This window comes from Cornus florida, unplaced genomic scaffold (genome assembly GCF_030987335.1).
Source record: "Cornus florida cultivar Cherokee Brave unplaced genomic scaffold, ASM3098733v1 CherokeeBrave_3.0.0_Hap2_Chr08, whole genome shotgun sequence".
Classification (NCBI taxonomy): Eukaryota; Viridiplantae; Streptophyta; class Magnoliopsida; order Cornales; family Cornaceae; genus Cornus; species Cornus florida.
The window spans coordinates 8,428,206-8,447,766 of NW_026775578.1; the positions used below are offsets into that span (position 1 = coordinate 8,428,206).

At 35.4% G+C, this 19,561-nt stretch overlaps 2 protein-coding genes across 2 annotated transcripts; one reads left to right on the forward strand and one right to left on the reverse strand.

The window, feature by feature from the left end:
* Positions 1–6,650: 6,650 nt before the first annotated feature.
* LOC132269218 (acyl-coenzyme A thioesterase 2, chloroplastic) lies at positions 6,651–12,265 on the forward strand. Its single transcript, XM_059770324.1, has 5 exons — positions 6,651–7,303; positions 8,254–8,431; positions 10,594–11,063; positions 11,555–11,683; positions 11,862–12,265. The coding sequence occupies exons 1-5, from the start codon at positions 6,917–6,919 to the stop codon at positions 12,027–12,029; spliced, it is 1,332 nt and encodes a 443-aa protein (XP_059626307.1). The 5' UTR covers positions 6,651–6,916; the 3' UTR covers positions 12,030–12,265.
* Positions 12,266–13,770: 1,505 nt separating this feature from the next.
* LOC132269217 (formin-like protein 1) lies at positions 13,771–19,093 on the reverse strand. Its single transcript, XM_059770323.1, has 4 exons — positions 17,301–19,093; positions 16,995–17,194; positions 15,701–15,945; positions 13,771–14,801 (listed from the first exon to the last, which is right to left on the reverse strand). The coding sequence occupies exons 1-4, from the start codon at positions 18,833–18,835 to the stop codon at positions 13,998–14,000; spliced, it is 2,784 nt and encodes a 927-aa protein (XP_059626306.1). The 5' UTR covers positions 18,836–19,093; the 3' UTR covers positions 13,771–13,997.
* Between the last annotated feature and the right edge of the window lie 468 nt (positions 19,094–19,561).

Consider the following 19,561-nt stretch of genomic DNA (forward strand, 5'->3'; position numbering starts at 1 on the left):
AATCACTTTTGACATTAATATAACAATTATATGGAATGACTTAAATTTGACAAATATCTATTTAATAAAAGTACGAATATACTGTACCACTTTCTAACTTAAAATTTTGAAATGTAATAATTGAACAAAAGTTCACTCAAAAATAGGGTTAAGTGCAAAAAACCTCCCTGATATATAGACTTTATGCAGAATAAGTCCCTACTTTTTGAAAAAGTGCCTGCAAGTCCTCAAAATTTAAAAAAGGTGCATAACCGGTCCCTCTGACAACTTTTTACAAAAAGTAAAACTTAAAACCCCATTTTACCCTTTTGTTTCCCATTTTGCCCCTCACCATTTGTGCATAAAAGTCCCTCAGCGTTGTGCATAAAAGGCCCCCCATACTGTGTTCAGCAGCCGATATTTTGATATAGATATAGAAAAAATATTAACAAAAAAAAAAGAACATTAATAAAAATAAATAAATTAAATTTCACGTTATCATCACTAGTAAAATATACCCTTTTCTTGTTTTTTTCTTTTTTTTTTTTCTTTTTTTTATCAATAGGCAACTTTTATCTATTAATGAAAAAAAGGGAAAAAAAAAGAAAAGAAAAAAGACTGTGGGTACGTTTGGTTATGGAATTAAATTACAATTCTAGTTCAATTTATTATTTTTTAATTATATTAGAATTCTACTTCTGTTTGATTCACCTTTAGAATTTGTATGGATGTATGGAGTAATATTTATTTATTTTTTAACAAAAATATAATATTTATCTTATACTTATTAAATTATTATATATTATAGCAAAACAATATTAGCACCAATTTTGATTAAAAATGGCAAACATGCAAATATAGAATATATATATATATATATATATAGATACAAACCCAAAGAACCCAACAACTAGAGAGATGTAATATTTATTTATTTTGTAACAGAAATATAATATTTATCTTATATGTATTTATTAAATTATTATATAAGCAAAACAATATTAGCACCAATTTTGATTAAAAAGGCAAACGTGTGTATACAGAATGTACATACACGCATATATACATACAACCCCAAAGAACCACCCAACAACTAGAGAGAGAAACAGCGCCCTCCACCAAACTGCCTCCGCCGCACCAAACTGACACGTCGCCTTCAGCCTCTTTTACCTCACCTCACGCATATAAGCGGCAAGGATCCGAGTCAAATAGCAACACCCGTGGATCTCTACTATGGAGTCTCTGTTGTGCAGTCGTCTAGAGAGAGAAAGGGAGAGAGAAGAAGAGGTCAGTTATGGATCCAAAAACAATTCTCTCTCTACTCATCTATGCCTAACCGTGACACCACCCATCTGCCTTTTTTTTCTTTTTTGGTTGAATCCCATCTGTCTCTTTCTCATATGATATATGATGATTATATGTTAATATTCCAATCCATCCCCAATTTACAATGGCCATTAATCATTGATTTAGACAAAAAAAAAAAAAAAAAAAAAGGGCGAATCCGAACTGGAACAACGGCTGAAGCTTGCGACGGCGAACCCGAACTGGAACAGCAGGCGATGGGCTTTGATTTTTTGAACAATCTGAAATGATATGCCGATATGGGTTTTGAACTTTTGATTCTTGCAGCAGATAGATAAACTAAAATATATGGGTTTTGAACTTCTGATTCTGCACAGAGAGAGAGAGAGAGAGAGAGACCGGGGGGGGGGGGAAGTTCAGAGTTGAGAACGAGAATAGCCATGAAGGCGGAGGCTGAAATGATTTGCCCTAATGATATATGGTGTGTGCACGTGTGTGTGTGTGTGTGCGTATATATATATATGTATATAAATGACAAATTTATTTAAATTTTAAAATATGAAAGGACATGTTTGGTTTTAAATTTAATTATATTCAGATTTAAGTTATTTCAATTTTATACAATTTGAGGTTTATATTATCCTTCTTCCAAACAAACCTCATTTTATACAAATTTGGACAAAAGGGTCATTTTACATGCTTGTATTTATAATTATTAATTTATTCAACTGAAGTGAGGGTATTATCGTCATTTTACACCACCAAGGACCCAATCGCATCAAATTGATAGTATAAGGGGGTTTTTTACCACACAGGAACTGATATGCACTAAATCGATAGTAGAGAGGGGTTTTTTGCACTTAACCCCTCAATAATATCAATTTCAACATACCACTTTCCAGCTTCAAATTTAATAATTAAACAAAAGCCTACTCAATAATATTGATACTGATAAGCATAATGGGGTTAATAGGGATTCGAGAGATAAGTCCTTGAAGTATTACTTTCGAACCATATTCTTAACTTAAATTGTACATGTGTTAGAGGATCAATATACCTGTCTTAAGAAGAACGAATGCCACATAGGCCCAACCCAAACTAAATAACAACGTTGTATTTGGGCCTATTCCCTGCCTAGAAAGTGATTACCAAAATTCTAGATGGACCCAACTTAGCCTAGCAAAAATTTTTTTGGTTCCGTATTTAATGAGCCTATTAATTTTTTAAGGTGATTAAAATAATATCAAAATATTTATTTAAACACCTATGTTAGTCACGTATAACGTAACTTTTTTTTTTGGTTCTCCTTAATTAATGAGCCTATTAATTTTGACAGGTATGTGTTTACTGATAAAAGTAATGGTTGTATTAGTTCATAACCGTTTTTGATAAGAATGGCAAGATAAAATAATAATAAAAATAATAATAATAATAATTAAACAAATGTATAATAAATGAGTAATACTTATTATTTAGAGCTTTTAAGTCATGAAGATATGGTTGACACTTGGCGGCATTTCTTTAAGGCATTGATTACTTTGAAATATTAAAAGCTTTCAAAGCATAATAATAAACGACAGTCAATATTAAGTAAAACCTCTGAATTCGTCTAAAATTTAAGTTAAAATTATAAAAGAAATTATGATAATTGATAAAAGTTACTAAATCCTTTAAAATTCAACCGCTAGTTTTTGTTTAAAGTAAAAATTCGATTATTTTTTAAATAGTTTCCACCATCTTGATACTTTTTTTTTTCTTTACTTCACTCAAATATAAATGTGCAATCTCCTCAATCCATCCTAACTACAAAAATTTTAGAGAAAATACTGTTTAAATTTAATTTTTATTATTACTGAAAAAAAAATGGTTAACTTTTACACTAATGCACGTAATCACATTCATACTAGTGTTACATCTTTATTTCACAATAAAGAAAAGTAACTCCTAAATTATGCGTACGTTGTCTTAAATTCGGCAAATATCTAATTAATTAAAATGCGACAAACATCATAAATAAAGTACTTTCTAACTTAATTTTGTATGTAATAATTGAACAAAAATACCAAAGGACCAAGTGGCCCAACAGTATCATTCCTTCCTCCCTCGAGGGTTTGAAATTCAATGAAAATAGGGTGTGTGTGCGTTAATTGCTTAAAATTGAACAAAAATTCACTTTTAACATTAATATCGATAACAACAATTATATGGCTTTTGTCTTAAATTCGACAACCATCTAATTAATTAAAGTGTAACATATATCACTTTTTAGATTAGAGTTTTCCGTACGTCATAATTGAATAAAAATCCACTTTTACAACAATATCAATAACGACAATGATCTTACTTTAAAAGTAAATATAAGATAAGAGATAGTTTTATTTTACTTATTTTATGGTACAATAAGTAAAATAATTAAAATATATTACACATATATATTAGACGTAGAAATGAAAATTAAAATAAAGGGTAAATAATATAGCCAAATTATTGCATTAATTAGCAAGGCTGGAAACCGTGGGCAAACCAAACCAATCCACAAAATAAAAAACCTGTGTCACCTTACCATATATATTGTTGATGAACCACTGCATGCTATATATAAAGGAGATAATACATCAACCTAAACCCACATTCTCAGTGTTTGTATAAAAATGGGGAGGGTTGGAATTTGTCTAACCCAAGGAACACAAGATGAAGATGACGAAGAAAATTTGGATTCCATTGATGGACTTCTTAAATTATCGAATTAGCTATTTACCAGATGAATTTCTTTCAGGTTCGGCTTTCTTCAATATATATATATATGTATACGTAATATATATATATATATATATATATATATGTATATATAATTTCTTTCTTGTTTTACTAAAAATACAAAATTGATGAAAATTTATTATTGATAGGGTTGCTGCTCATCCATCAATATATGCTTCCGTGCACCGCTTGTGGTTCGGCATTTCGGGTCAAAGCGGAGGGAGGCGGCGAGGTTGGAGGGTAGAGAGAGAAATGACACACATGAACTAGCTCCGTTGACACACATGGACTCATACTACAGCGATATTTTTTATTTGCAACTAATCCTAATATATATCATCTACTATATATTATGCATATATCTCTACTGTATTTGTTTGGTTTCGAAAAAGAAACCACGTGTAAATGAAAATGTACTACCCTCGTTTTCTTTTATGTCGTCCAAATATATATATATATATATTTGTCTGTCCAGATTTAAGTTTTCTTTCCATGAGATATTTTTCTTTTTAGATTTGCTAATTCTCTCTTTCGTTTTTTGTTGTTATGCTCACGACCTTTAAGTTGTTCGGGATTTTGCTCAACCCTAGGGTGTGTATAACTCCATTATCCTTTTTAGAACAATAATTTTAGTCACTAATGAGCTTTTCAGTTGTTCTTGCTTGAGTCCGGTTCAGTTGTTAAGGTGTGCATACCATTCTTTTTGTTTAAAGTTTTGCTGTTGTAATCAATTCAACGCTCAATTTATAATTTGAATGAATTAAGTGTTTATCTAATTAAGTGTATTTAAATATCACTTAAAATAAAATAAAATTTTAAAAAATATGGACATCACTTATCACTAAATGTTAAAAGTCATAATTTTTTTTAAAAATATTATTTTTAATTACTACTTAAAAACTTTAGCTCTTTAAATTTTCAGTTTTATAAACATCACTTATTAGTTTGGTTTGTCTAAACTAGCAAGAAAGGTTGTTTAATGTGAAATGAAAAGTTTTTTAAAAAATAAAATTCTCGCAAGTGATTAATTTTCCTCTATAAAAGAAGCAAAAATTTTAATTTCCTAAATGATATGCAATTATGCATGCTCTTCTTAATTGTTTCTCTTTGTTCTTCTCGAGACTCATGAGAGAAGTGAATTTTTTAGTTTAGAGTACCGAGTGAAGCTTGTCCCCCATTTCCCCAAAAAAAACTTAAGATGGTTGGGCGTTTGTTCCTTATTTATTTAAAAAAATACTTAACATATTGGGGTAGTACTGTATACCCACCCATTTATATTTATCACTTATTTGTATCGTATGCTCTTGGGCATGCCTTGTACACTTGGGCTTCATGCGGGTTCTGTTCTCTGTTAGGCTTTAGGCCTTTTCTATGTATTATTTGCTTCTATATGGTTTCTCTCAATAAAATTTTTATTTATCAAAAAAATATTGTAAACAAAAATGTGATTCTAAATATTCAATTTAGATCATTACTCAAGATGAGATTAAGTAATTTTTTTTTAAAATGCCTCTACTTTATCTCAACTTGTTAAAGAAAATTAATGTCTAATTTTCCTTTATTATATTATTCCTTATTTTCTTTTTATCGAAATATTCAGGAAAAATAATAATTTATTAAAAAACTATTTTTACTTTTCACTTTACCTCAAACTCTCTCTTATTATATCTTTACTTTATTTCCTCTGTTTTGTTTTCTTTTTATTTTTCTTCCATTTATCCTCCGAACCCAAATAAGAGAAATTATATTCACAACATTGTCCTAGCATCGTGTACCCTTTTTTTTTTTTTTTTTTCAATCAAAAACCGATTTGCTTAGGCCCAACTCTGTTGTAGAAGTTGGGCTGAAAGCATATTGTCCCACAGTAGACTCGGCCCAACACTTCAGTTGATGTATTGGGCGTGCCAAACATTTTTCTACTATTAAATTACACTCGGATGTTAAAATAAGTGGGTTGAATTCTGTTTACTTACCTATGCCCATTGAATTTATTTAAAAAAAGAAAACAAAACACACACACACACACACACAAAGCACACATAAGAAGAGCCTGATTGTATGGTTTTGGGTTATCTAATTTAATTGCAGTGAAATGTTCTTTGCATGTGCTTAAAATAAGCAAGTCCATTTGAGGATACTGAAAAATCATTTAACACATGATTTATTTACGATATTAATGCTGTTTATTTATACTGTCAAATACTTTGTGTGGGAATTACTATTCACTGTAACCATCTGATCTTTAATGAATTGTATTACTAAGGTCAAGATAGCTTTTTACTTTTCTTTTCTTTTTTTCTCTTTCCTGTCATCTGGTTTGATTTATATTCTTAATGAAATCGATCCGTTCTTTTTTTCTGACAGAACTTGTATTTATTATAATGAGGCTATGGTTAAAATAGTCGTGAAATTGATGCATAAATATATATTTTATTTAAATTTTACTTACGTGTTAGAATTGTAATTGATATAATTTCCCTGTAATGATTTTTATGCATTGTTTAAGAGTTGGTCAAGCCCAATAACTTGTCAACAATATCCGGTCCACGGAGCTCCCACATTTATGGATGGACCCACTTTTGTCAACAATATTCAGCCTTTCATCTCTAACACACACGCAAAAGCAAAGAGTTCGTCACACGTTATACTTTAAAGACCAAGAAAACACACCACCCAAGAACCAACATCTTCTAGTTTTTTCCACCATTTCCACAGATTCAACACAAATTCATAGACCCAGATTCTCTCTCTTCATTGAACGGATTAAAAACCTACAGTATTTTCCAATCATTCCATAAACGCTCGAATTCCATCAAAACCGGTGCTTTTTCTTTGACTTTCTCAAAAACCCAATTCAACAACTGCCTGGACTTTGATGGATTCCAATTCTTCTACCTCCAATACCATTTCAATCTCTTCGACTTTCACCTCCCCTTTCGAGAGCTCGCCGAGGGCCAACGGAACGAATTCTCCGGTCCGAAAGCCCCTTAGCTTGTGGCCTGGAATGTACCATTCGCCGGTGACCAATGCTCTATGGGAAGCAAGGTCCAAAATTTTTGAAAAACTCCTTGACCCACAAGTTGATGCTCCTCCACAAAGTGAATTACTCACAAAAACTCCATCTGAGAGCCGAACGGCAATTCTGTTCAATTTTTCGACTGATTATATATTGAGGGAGCAGTATAGAGATCCATGGAATGAGGTCAGAATTGGGAAATTGCTTGAAGACCTTGATGCCCTTGCTGGAACAATCTCAGTCAAGGTATTAACTTTTTTGCCTTATTGCCTGTAATTCTCCCAAAAAAAAAAAAAAATTTGGGTTCTATGATTTGGGTTTATGATGTTATTGATATATATCAATTTGTGGGTACTACTTAGAATTATGTTGTATGAAGTAGATTGTGATTGAAAGGAGAGCTGTTTGCAATTGCTTGTGGTGTGTGCTTGTTTGTGTGTTAGTTGATAGTTAATTTAGTTTGGTTGTCATTTTTAGCAAACTCCCAAGATTTTGGAGTTAGCTTTCTAGGGCAATGAGTATTCTTCTCCGAATTGATTTTAGCCTCTCTATGTGACTTGAGAGAGAGATGATTTATTACATGCTTTCTTTGCCAATATTTACTCATAATGTAGTCACAATTATGAGTTTTGAAGTGAATTTGTTTGTGAATTCTAGTAGCATATTATCTTTGTCATGATATGTTGATAACGATACTAATCTGCTATGTGAAGCAAGTCTTAAATAATAAGAGGAAAACTAATTCTAAAACCAATCATAGGGAGAAATTATGATTGCATGTTAGTGCTGGTCGAGCTGCAAGGCTGGCATATTGCACCAAGTGATTATTGAGCTAACATCTCCCATTCAACAAACCTCTTTACCTAATGATGGCAGTTGGCAACATCTGTAATTTTCTTTTGGACAATTTGGAAGATTGGCTTTGTAAATGGAATGACTGCATCTGTTTAATGGAATCAAATATGAACCCGTTGTTTAGTTGGCACTTAAGCTTATGCTTGGTGGTGAAACCTGCTAATGTCAGTGAGCTCAATTGATTATTGTTCTGAAAAGGCGATTCTTGTGGTCATCATTAATTGACTTGATTGCTCCTGATTAGGTTGCTAGGTTATGCAGTTTAAAATTTTCTCAAAATTAAACATGCCATCTATCCATCATAGTGATTTTCTTTTAGTAATATATATGTTTGTTTGTAGCACTGTTCTGAAGATGATAGCATGACAAGGCCACTCATGCTGGTCACTGCTTCTGTTGACAAAATGGTGCTGAAGAAGCCAATCAGTGTTAATGCTGATCTGAAAATGGTTGGTGCAGTCATATGGGTTGGGCGGTCTTCAATTGAGATTCAACTGGAAGTCATTCAGCCCATAAATGGTACTCCGCCTTGAACTAACTTCATTTATGGAAATTTAGGGACCTTTAAAAGTCTGGCAACAAAATTTCACACATACATTGACCTTTAATAAGGTACTGATTGTATTTATCTTGAGAAGAAAAGAAAAACGACATCATCACTTAACTGTTGGCTGTCTTTCAATTTTATATCAGCTTAGTTGTCGGGAATACTAAATTCCAGAAAGGTTAGCAACAAACAATGTGCATTACACCCTAGCAAGGCACAACTTGATATACATGTCATTAGCATGATTTCAGCTCTCCCTTCATTTTGGCCCATTCAAGACAAGTTCTCCACCCACTTATCAAAAAGGCAAGTTCTCCATCCAGATGAACTCGAGGCTGGACTACCTCGTCTAGCCCCAAACTCTAGCCACCAGTATAGCACCTCTAGATATAATTCAGCTGTCATCACGACAGGAGCCCCGACTCTGACAAGCAATAGGACTGCAATGTGTTCCCCATGCCCTGCCCCGACTCAGGCGGCATTCATGATTCAACATCAGGATGCTTGATGGTTCTGAACCAATCCTTTCGCTCTCCAATAGGTTAGTCCTCTCCTTTCTGGAGGAACCAATCATTACAACTTGGAGGTAGAAGGGGCTGTTCATCCGGCCACATCAGATCCTTTCAAGAGAGGGTTGCCATATGGCAATTTGCTTGGACCCTCATTTACTTATCAAATAAAATAAAATTGCTAGGAGCCTCATGACTTGGCTCTAACAAGAAAATTTCATATGTCAACCCATATGTATTTATAAAGACATGATCACGGCAAGATTCTTAAGAACTCACTGTGCCAACCCCCCAACACCCACACACACACCCAATATATATATATTTATATCTATATAAAATCCCTGAAGAAAGTATACTATAATCGGATAATTCACTTAAGGAAGCAGTTTCATCAATCTTCACAAATGTTCTTATTATTTAATTATAATCGTTTTATTTCATTCCTTGTTGTTGTAAAGCATAAAACGGAAGCGAAGAGATGGATAAAACAAGTAAAACACACCGATATTACGTGGTTCAACCACCAGGGGCCTAGGGCCTACATCCATGGCACAAAGAGCCCAAAGGGTTACATCACTTTTATAATACTCTCTCAATTCATATACAATACAATGGTGGAAGCTCTTTTATATAGGAGAATAAATTATGAGAATGGAAAGAATTAGAAAATAGGAAACAAGGAGGATTTTTTTCCATTGATTCCTCTAGTAACACCAAATCTTCAATAATAGGAAACAACATCAATTACTGGAAGATTTTTCTCCACTAATTCCCCCATTAAATTTTCAATACCTATAATAGCTACTCCTCAGCTTCCAAGTGTTCTTATGTATGATAAATTTTGTTGACATACTTCAACAAAATTGTGAGATCATAGGATGGAAGTTTTACTCTAACCTAATTGGTCTGAACTTTATTGTAACAAGTCTCACCAGGATTATCATGTCATTCTTTTTCTTTGTGTGTGCATGTGAATGTATGGTTTGGATTAAAAAGGGAAAATGGTGTGGTTTGGGATTATATTATCTTCTATTTCACATATTACAATTCATATAGAAATTGATTTTCCTTTTCTTATCAACACACCAGTCTTAATTTTTAGAACAAGCAACATGAGATTTGCTAATAACATAACCAAAGATGTGAAGGTTGAAAACCGAATCTTAATAATTAATAATTAGCGCGGAAGGATAGTTTACGGAACCTGCTTTAAATTTGATCAACGTTTGGTTGAAAACTCTTTTAACTCTCCTCATTTATCACCACACTTTTTTGTTTCTTGCACCTTTTCTTTTATTTTGGATTCCTTTATTACTTAAAGCCACCATATCAATTCTTTACGAACTATATCACATTATTTCATCAAAATCAAATTAATATTTAGAACATTGCTCTGGCTACGTTCGGCTGCATGGAATTGGAATTGGTGGAATTGGAGAAAATTTTAGTTCAATTTTCTGTAACTTTGGACCAAACTTTTCTCCAATTCCACCAATTCTAATTCCATGCAACCGAACATAGCCTCTTTAAATGTTTATTTCAATTGCAAAATTATTAGCACACAATTAATTTGGAAAGTGCTATTATTGGTTATGCTTGACATGGATAAATTTGTCTTTCAGAGAGCTCTGATGCATCCGATTCAATTGCTCTTACTGCCAATTTCATATTTGTGGCCCGTGACTCCAAGACAGGGAAAGCTGCTCCGGTCAATCGACTCTCTCCTGAAACTGAACGAGAGAAGTTACTTAATGAAGAAGCAGAAGGAAGAAATAAATTAAGGAGAATGAAGAGAGGAGATGGCAGAAAGGAGTTTGAGAATGGGGAAGTAAATAGACTTGAAGCACTCTTGGCTGGGGGACGGATCTTCTGTGACATGCCAGCGTTGGCAGATAGAAACAGTATTCTTCTTAGAGATACTCGACTTGAGAACTCTTTGATTTGCCAGCCACAGCAAAGGAATATTCATGGTCGGATCTTTGGGGGTTTTCTGATGCAGCGAGCATTTGAATTAGCTTTCTCAACAGCTTATGCTTTCGCTGGCGTGATGCCATGCTTCCTAGAAGTTGATCATGTTGATTTCTTAAGACCTGTGAGTACCCCACCATCAACTTTTCCTTTACCCTTGCATCAAAAAATGAACATAAAAGGATATTATTTCTGTCTGCTAGTAAGCAGTTTCTACTTAATTTTACATGAATTTCTTTTAAATGAAAGTTGTAGAACTTGGAAAAACCCCCATTCTTCATTTGAGTTTTTGTCCCTCCATTATTATCACCTTCATCACAAGCCAATTGTATCATCCTCACAGGGGAGAGAGGGAGTTCATGGGTTTTGTATCTGTGTGTCAATGATGGTTAGCACGAGTGAACACCAACTCTGTACCAACTATGACGTGTTTTTTTCTCATTTTCTGCGATCACTAAAGTCCTTCACGTCACAATGTTAATCAACCAACAGGCAGCCACTACTACTTTATATGCTATTTGGATGACATCAGTCCGTGAGTGGCATTGGATAATCTGCATCTTTAGATCAATTTTTTTACATTTATGGTAAAATGTGAATTTCTTGGTGGAACAGGTGGACGTTGGAGATTTTTTGCGATTCAAATCATGTGTTCTATACACGGAATTCGAGAACATGGATCAGCCACTAATTAACATTGAAGTCATCGCCCATGTTACAAGGCCTGAGCTAAGGTCAAGTGAGGTAAGCTTTAACATTAGCAAGCAACACTTTAAGCTACTGTTATGCCAATTCACATATTCATACTTCCGAGTGATCCCATGGAAGTAGTTTATAATGCCCAACTAGCACGTTAAATCAAAATTGAGAATTTCCGTAAGGTAACTGATATTTGTCCTTGTGGTCTTTACTGATGGAACAGACGTCAAATATGTTTTATTTCACATTCACGGTCTGTCCAGAGGCAAAAGCTGTTGAAAATGGATATAGGATTCGGAAGGTGGTTCCTGCAACAGAGGAGGAAGCACGTCGAATTCTGGAGCGCATGGATGCTAAGGCCTTGCAGTCAGTAAAACATGTGAACAAGTAAACTTCTATTTATTATAAATCACATGCACGAAGCTTGTATGACAAAATTTCTAGACCGAAAAGAAATTAGTAAGTGTGGCTTAGATGTTGTTTTCAATTCTAGTGGCTTAACAATCCACAATATTCATGCGTTTCTGTACTGAAATTTGGTTTCGAAGTTATACAGATGTATGTGTGTTGGGTTTCTACAAGAACTTCCAACAGATAATGCAAATTTGGTATGTTCTCATTCCTCAATGACCTCCAAAATGGACATAAGGTTCTCTTTAAATTGTTTTTGACTACAACTTTGTTATTCGGCCTTTTAAGCTCAACTTTTAAAGTGGATCATTTTTGGTGTAGTGGACTCCATGGAGTTGCTACATGAATCCCACCTTTAATTTGCTCTAGTCTTTTTTTTTTTTCTTTTTTTTTTTTTTCATGAACTCATATTCAGTGCCTATATATTCGTGAACAGTGGCAGAGATTCTTTCCTCTGTGTGGTATAGATTCAGTGTATTTTAATAATACAACCTTATTCCTGTCACAGACCCAAGAAACAAATATGATAAATTTGTGAAAGGGATTGTTGTTTCTACCTTACAAGTGGTGTCATGTCATTTATCAATTAATTCGTGGCAGGCAAATAGCTGTTGGTCCACACTCACCCTCCTTTTCCATTCTCTCTCTCTCCTCAAGGAATATTTATTTACTGCAAATAATTCTCATGTTTTTCACAATTCTCTTGTACACGACAACCGATACCAAGAGCCTTTAGTCTGATGTTACGTTGGAGGTTCTGTTGAATTGTAATTATTTGGCATGATTAATATAAGCTCTCTCTTTGCCAGGGAAAGAAAAAGTGACCATTGTGAGTTACTGTAAGTCTAATCATCTCCGAATCAACAAGACTAGTCAATTAACTTTTACCACGTGTTTGGTCTATAAATAATGGTCCCAAGATTTAGATACCTAAATGTAATCCAGGAGAAACTACTTTCCTGATATAGCTAGGGGGTCACAGCTCATCTCTTAGTAAAAAGCCCTTTTTTTTCTTTTTCTTTTTTCAAAGAATCTTTAACGGTACCTAATTGATCGAGTCCATCTTATCATTTCATGCCTTGTATTTTATAGCACTGTGATAGTGTAATCCAACGGCCATTTTTAAAGTGAAAGACATCAATTATTACTTGGGGCCCAGGCATTCCATATAATTCTCATTTTACTGCAGCATTTGATTGCCCATGTAACTTGTATAATTGTAGTGATGACCAAGTTCTAACCAACCTTTAGGGGTATTATCAGTGTTTACATCAAACGACAAAAAGTTACACCAAATTTAAAATTAAAAATAAAAACTGCAGGAGATAATTATGCTAAATATATGAAATCAGCATATTATTCAGGTTGCTTTTAGTATGTTCTCCTGATGCAACACTGTTATGTATATCAACATCAAAGAATTTGATTCATCTAAGGTCGATTACAAAACCTGACTTCAAAGTGAATCCTGATTTTAGCTTCCTTCACAAAATACATTGATATTATGTTTGAGAGCATCGAATCCATTTCCTTGAATTTGGGATTGGACAAAATTTAATTCAAAATTTATACTATTTTTCTTTCAATTTTAAATCAAAATTTACACACAAAAAAAAAAAAAAAAGATTTCTCGCTGGTACAATTATCTGTTACAACGAAATTAGATTCTTTACTGACTTCAGAGTTTTTTTACAGGATTTATGCAGACAGACCAAACCATCTAGGTAATAATTGCCTTGTTCCTTCCATAGAAAATTTCTTCTCTACATCATCTATAAATTAGTTTCCAAAATTCTTTACACGGATCTATATAAATACAAAAATGAAAAAAAATACATATATCAAATAACCGGCAGGCCCCATTTCACACAAAGCTCCTACCCTGCTATACTGCAAATTACATTCAGTTTTGGCTAAAAAGCAACAAAAAGATCACCTGATATAAGCACTAAGGAGATGAGCCCTCGTCTTCAGATGAACTATGCTGCTGTGTTCCAGGGAATCCACTTGAACCTGGCGGCAGTGTAGGATTCACTGGTACCGGAAATTTATGAGCAGTACTGACTATTGTTCGCTCATTGATCATTCCAACTTCCTTGCAGACCCGGTCAAGAACCGTTAGGAAGTCCCTCACTACCATGAAGATTCTAAATGGATGAGCTTCTTCCTTGGCCGAGTTTCCATGGAAGTACTCGGTGATTTCTTTCACAAGAGAAAGAGCTACACTTTCTTGGGCTTGAATTCTTATAATCTCCTCCTCACCCATTTTCATGAACCTGTTCATGGACTCAGAAAATTTCCAGGTGCTTTCCTCTGACCCAATTGCTTTGTTTAATCGTACAACCTCTGCAATGTTCCCAATTCCTTTAGAAAGCTTTAAGACATCACCATTAAGCACATCTGAATCCATGGCAGCGGCTTTCTTCACATTTGCGAGGTCCAAACTGAGACCAGAAACTACTTGTAGGCCCAGCTTCCTGCACTTGGCATCATCGTTGAAGGTAGATTTTGCATTTTGGTTAGCAGCAGAAAGGCGAGCACCTTCGCTTCTTATTATTTCCTGAACAACAAAATGCAAGAGAGTGGTCTTTCCATCTGCACCCTTGACATCAGCGAGCTTGAGGAGTGTGTCCAGCTTGAAAGCCTGGGCATCACCCCTATTTGTTCCAACATTCATGCGGTTCCCAGTCTTCAGCACAGCTTCTAGAAGCTTCAAAAACATCCTGCTGTTCCTCAGTTCTTCACAAGCTGCCTGAAACAGTAAAAAACTTTTCAAGTGACTATCACCTGGAAGGTTGGAACTAAACAATCTCAAGAGGACAACTATGCAAAGCAACCCTCATTTGCTCCTTGGCTAAACTTCTAGAAACATTCAAGAAGTTCAAGAAACAGGGTTGTGCTCACTCATTGAGTGTTATGTTTGTACAAATATACACTAAACAGAAAATATAATGCAATCCAGCTTATTAATCCTTCACCTAATCATTTGCGATCTCAATGCTACATCATAATAGCTACTGTTGTATCATCTAAATCTTAAAATTTTGATAATATTCTAAATATTCTTCAAACCTATATCTTTACCATTAGATCCTAATTTTTTTTTTAAGTTGACAAAATTGACACTCCTAGCTCATGCTGATGAAAATATTAAAAATATTCCTAATGATAACCATGTAACACAACATGATTCGCATTAGAAATCTACCCAGAAACTGAGGTTGCTGCTCTGCTTGAGTTCAACGTTTTTGCCCAGGACCATGAATAGTTCAGATGTTCTCCACAAGCAACACTTACAAATTTTAGTTCTTCTTTCCTCTTGTTAACTTCCTAATACTTCCGTAAAGGTACCAAATATAAAAATATATACTCTGTTTATCTAATTCTCGGTCGCTGTTATTCAGGGGGAAAAAAAATTCTATGTTGCTGGTCCCTCAATTGGTTTCTATCGCCCATTAAGCACCAATATCCCATGGGAATCAGATGTTTACAGACCCTTAAATATGAAAACTAATTTTGTTGATTTTTATATAGACAACCTAGTTGATTGCCCAGGCACTAACCTGTGACCTCGATTATTAGAAATATATCTAAATGTGAATCAATAATGTAACCCATTAAGGAAAACTAATGATGAAGTGATTGATTTACCTCTAGATTTTCAAATGACCTTTTGAGGTACTCAACCTCAGAATCAAAATTAGCTATGTAGAGCATTGCATCCACCCTTTTAAATGCAAAAGGTATATCAAGCACTGTTTTCAGAAATCTCTCAGCAGGTCCGAGTTTGACTGGTGAATCATCTTTGTACTCTTTCAGCTTACGTTCTTCCTCTTTAGTTGGAGCCATCTTCAATAAACATTCAAGGAGCTCAGTTCCAAGGGTATCTGCATTGCCTGTATACAAGTGCAAAACACATTACTTGGTCATGCTTGTAGCGTACATAAAATGCAGAAATTCCAGATGTCTTTTGAATCATGTAAACGGCGCATATTCAACTCTATGAGAGGCATATTGTTGGGTGCATAATGTAATTGCAAAGTGTGAAAAATGAATAATGTATAGCAGCCTACTCACTGAGAAGCCACATGGGCAAAACTAAGATATCAGATTATTACGAAATATGTAACAACATAAAGTAAGTTATCATGTCATTCCAGCAAGTAGTCTTTCCTTGATAACAAATACAGCGAAAAGTAAGTGAATAACCATGGGATGTTACATACCACATTTATTGGGTATGAACAAGGGTGCTTACAAAATTTCAAGACTTCAATATCAGATAATATGCAAGGTCGAAAAATCAAGAAAATAGGTGGAATGCGTAGAGTAATCACACTAGAGACTGATACAAGGAAAGATGACCCTCAAGAAAGCAATGCATTAAAGAGGAATAAAGAATAGAAAAGTCATTTTCTCACATACTGAAGGATAAAAACTATGATAATCCTTGAATAATCCTTGCAAGGAAAAGAGAGTCAGGCATTTTGTGAGCCAACACCCTCAATTTAAGCCCATATTGTAAACAAAATATGCATAAGCAGCATTTAACATTCTAAATGCTTCTTGTAGCTAACCGATGGCATACAAAACCCAAGTTAACATTTGATTCTGCCAGTTTATAGATGGTACACCAATCACATACTCCTGGAGAACATAAGCTATATATATAAAGAGAAAAATGTTTGATTGTAGAACATTTCATGCACTCATAAGAAAATTGTATCAATGCAAATAAAGCTTGTAGCTCCCCCCTCCGCTTCAAATAAACTCGTCCTTGAGTTTAACTCATCATATATGAGTACAATGAAAAAGATGTAACATCGCAATGAAAATCAACCCTACACAATGACAAGTGCTCTCAATTATTTATTTCTTGGGGGGTCACATTTATTGCAGGAACCAAAAGGAGATGAATACTTAGTATTTACTATTAGTAAGTTACCTTCTAAAAGGGCTTCACAAACTTCTTCTGTGGTCACATTTAGTGCCCTCAGTGAAATTGCAATGTTCTGTGACTTCTTTGGATCAAGTACCCTGTCCTCTTGGTTTGGTGAAGGAAGAATTGGGCGTCGAATAGGTTCCTTCGGGTTTGAGTTCGGAGTATTAACAACAAACAATGTTTCAATCATCTCCTCATTCAATCTACAACCAACCCAACTCTATAAACTTTAGAGAGAAAACACAATTTACATAACAATTACATAACAAAGAAGACGAAATTTGGTAGTGAGAGAGTTCAGTATCTTACTTAAACGAGCTCGACCTCAGCTGATCCCACACCATTTCACGACCAGAACTTGCTCTTACTTTGTCCCAATGTAAGGCCTTCAATTTTGGTTTCAAACTCTCCTCATCATTTTCAACTGTTCCCAAATTCGGAGGCAATTCCATCGGAGAAATAGAAGTTGGAGTTTGAACTATAATAGGCCTTGAAGGTGTTACTAGAACCGGTGGTTTCAACATTGGCTGACGAATTGACGGAGTAGAAACCGGCGTTTCCCAATGCCTTGGTAGTGGTGGCAGTGGTGGTGGTGGTGGCGGCCGCCGCGGAGGCTGAGGCGGTGGCGGTGGCGGTGGCGGTGGCGGTGGCGGTGGAAGAGTGTTAATAAGTAAAGCTGGAGACTCCACGTTTGATAATCTGGGTGATGAATCTTGGCTGTTCGGCAAAGATCTTTCCGGTGAGGTCGAAGAAGGCGGAGAAGGCGAAGGGGAAGGTGAATAAATCTTATTAGGCAACGGGGTCGCAATTGGCGGTGGCAAAGGAGGCGGCGGAGGAATATGAACCGCAACCAATTCCGGCGATTTTGGTCTCGGAGACAAATTAGCCGGCGGAGAGATACTTAGTGATTCTGAATGAGTTGGTGAACCCGAACTCGAAGACGAGGAGGACAAAGAAGTGGATTTAGAGCTCTTCCTCTCAAAATTCTCCCCTGCTACAACCTCAAACATTCTCCTCGACGCCGATCTAGTGTCGATCGAACTCTCTCGACCGCCTAAAGACCCACTCGGAGAGTAAAACTCTTCATCTTCCTCGTCCCCAGCAGAACCCACATCGACATTTTCGTAATTCGTAGGCAAATGTTGCGCGGTAAGCGGTGGAAGAGGGTGGAGCTCCGGCGAGTTTAGTTTCATTTGATTTTCTCCGCCACCACTTCTGTAACTAGCACCTCCGTTATTGGAAGCAACATGAGCGTCGATGCCACCGCGAGAATCAACAATTGTACCCAGATAAAGAAACTCAGAGCTATTGGGAGGCGATCTACGCTGCTTGTGACTGCCATTGGGAGCATATCGAGCACTGTAATGGAACAGTCTGCTACTGTTATCGGATCTGTAAGTCTTGTCGTCGCTGAAACTCCGTCGTCTCCGACGACGAATGTACAGAAACATGACAACGGTGGCGATAATGGCGGCAACGATGACGAGGGTAACGGCGACGGGGACGAGTTTGGAAGTGGATTTTGGTTTGGTGGTTTGTGGTAGGATGAGAGAAGAGATATTGGCGGGGAAGGAGGCGAAGGAAGAGGGAGAGGGAGGAGAGGGTGGACGAGGTGAGGAAGGATAGGATGGAAAAAAGGGCTCTTGGTTGGGGGTAGATGTGGAAAATGGGATTTTGGGGGTTGGGGGTGAAGGGGATGGAGGCTGAGAAGGAGGTATAGAGTCTAGTGGCAAGAAGGGCTGGTGGAGGATTCTGCGATTGTGGGTGGCAATGGCGGTGGTTGAAGTTAAGAGGTGGGGTGCACAGGATAAGAGGAGAATGAGGAGGAAGAGGAAGATGGCCATTTTTGATGGTCTAGAGAGAGTAGAGTGTGTCTTGTTTATGTGTGGACTGTGAGAGTGAATGTAGCACTTCTGTGGAGACTATTTCCACAGTGTGTGTGTGTGTGTGTGTGTGATGAGGAGGAGGACGACAAGGGTGGGGGGTGGTGGTGGTGGTGGGTGTGAAAGGTTTGGTAATTCAGAGTGGGCTGACGACTACTTATGACTGAATCCAGCTAAGGTTATGCTGGTGTTGATTTTCTTCTGGTGAAAATCTTTGCTCTGTGTAAGAGAAGTGTATTAATTTTTCTTTTGAAATTTAACAACTATCAATCATGTGGGCCCAATTCATTAGCTTTGGTCTGGGCATTAAAGAGGCCTTTTCTAATTTTGTTTTTTTCTCCCATAAAAAAAATTTGTTTAGATAAAGGTGGGAAAAAAATATTAAAGGAACATGATCATGGGAAAGTATGGATTTTTTTTTTTGGTTTTTCAATAAACTTCACTAGGAAGATTTCCACAATGCTTATCATGAAAATATCTGAAAAATCTTATTTATATATATAAAAAAATGTTATTAAATGGATCAAAAGGAAGCTTTTCTAACATATTCACTAATTTTCGCATAAACTTTTGTCATCTCACATCTTTTTAAATTCTAATCCAAATAGTGTAATAAACTAACATAGTTAGGTTGGTGAATTAGAAACTTTTAGGAGTATAAACATTTGAATTATATCATGATCTTTA

Bases quoted from the DNA above. Each gene is read 5' to 3' on its own strand.
- LOC132269218 (XM_059770324.1), top strand. From the start codon at position 6,917: ATGGATTCCAATTCTTCTACCTCCAATACCATTTCAATCTCTTCGACT. The intron at 7,304-8,253 runs GTATTAACTTTT...GTTTGTTTGTAG, and splicing joins CTGGAACAATCTCAGTCAAG to CACTGTTCTGAAGATGATAG. The intron at 8,432-10,593 runs GTACTCCGCCTT...TTTGTCTTTCAG, and splicing joins AGTCATTCAGCCCATAAATG to AGAGCTCTGATGCATCCGAT.
- LOC132269217 (XM_059770323.1), bottom strand. From the start codon at position 18,835: ATGGCCATCTTCCTCTTCCTCCTCATTCTCCTCTTATCCTGTGCACCC. The intron at 17,195-17,300 runs GTAAGATACTGA...GGTTGGTTGTAG, and splicing joins CTGAGGTCGAGCTCGTTTAA to ATTGAATGAGGAGATGATTG. The intron at 14,802-15,700 runs GTAAATCAATCA...TTACTGTTTCAG, and splicing joins GGTCATTTGAAAATCTAGAG to GCAGCTTGTGAAGAACTGAG.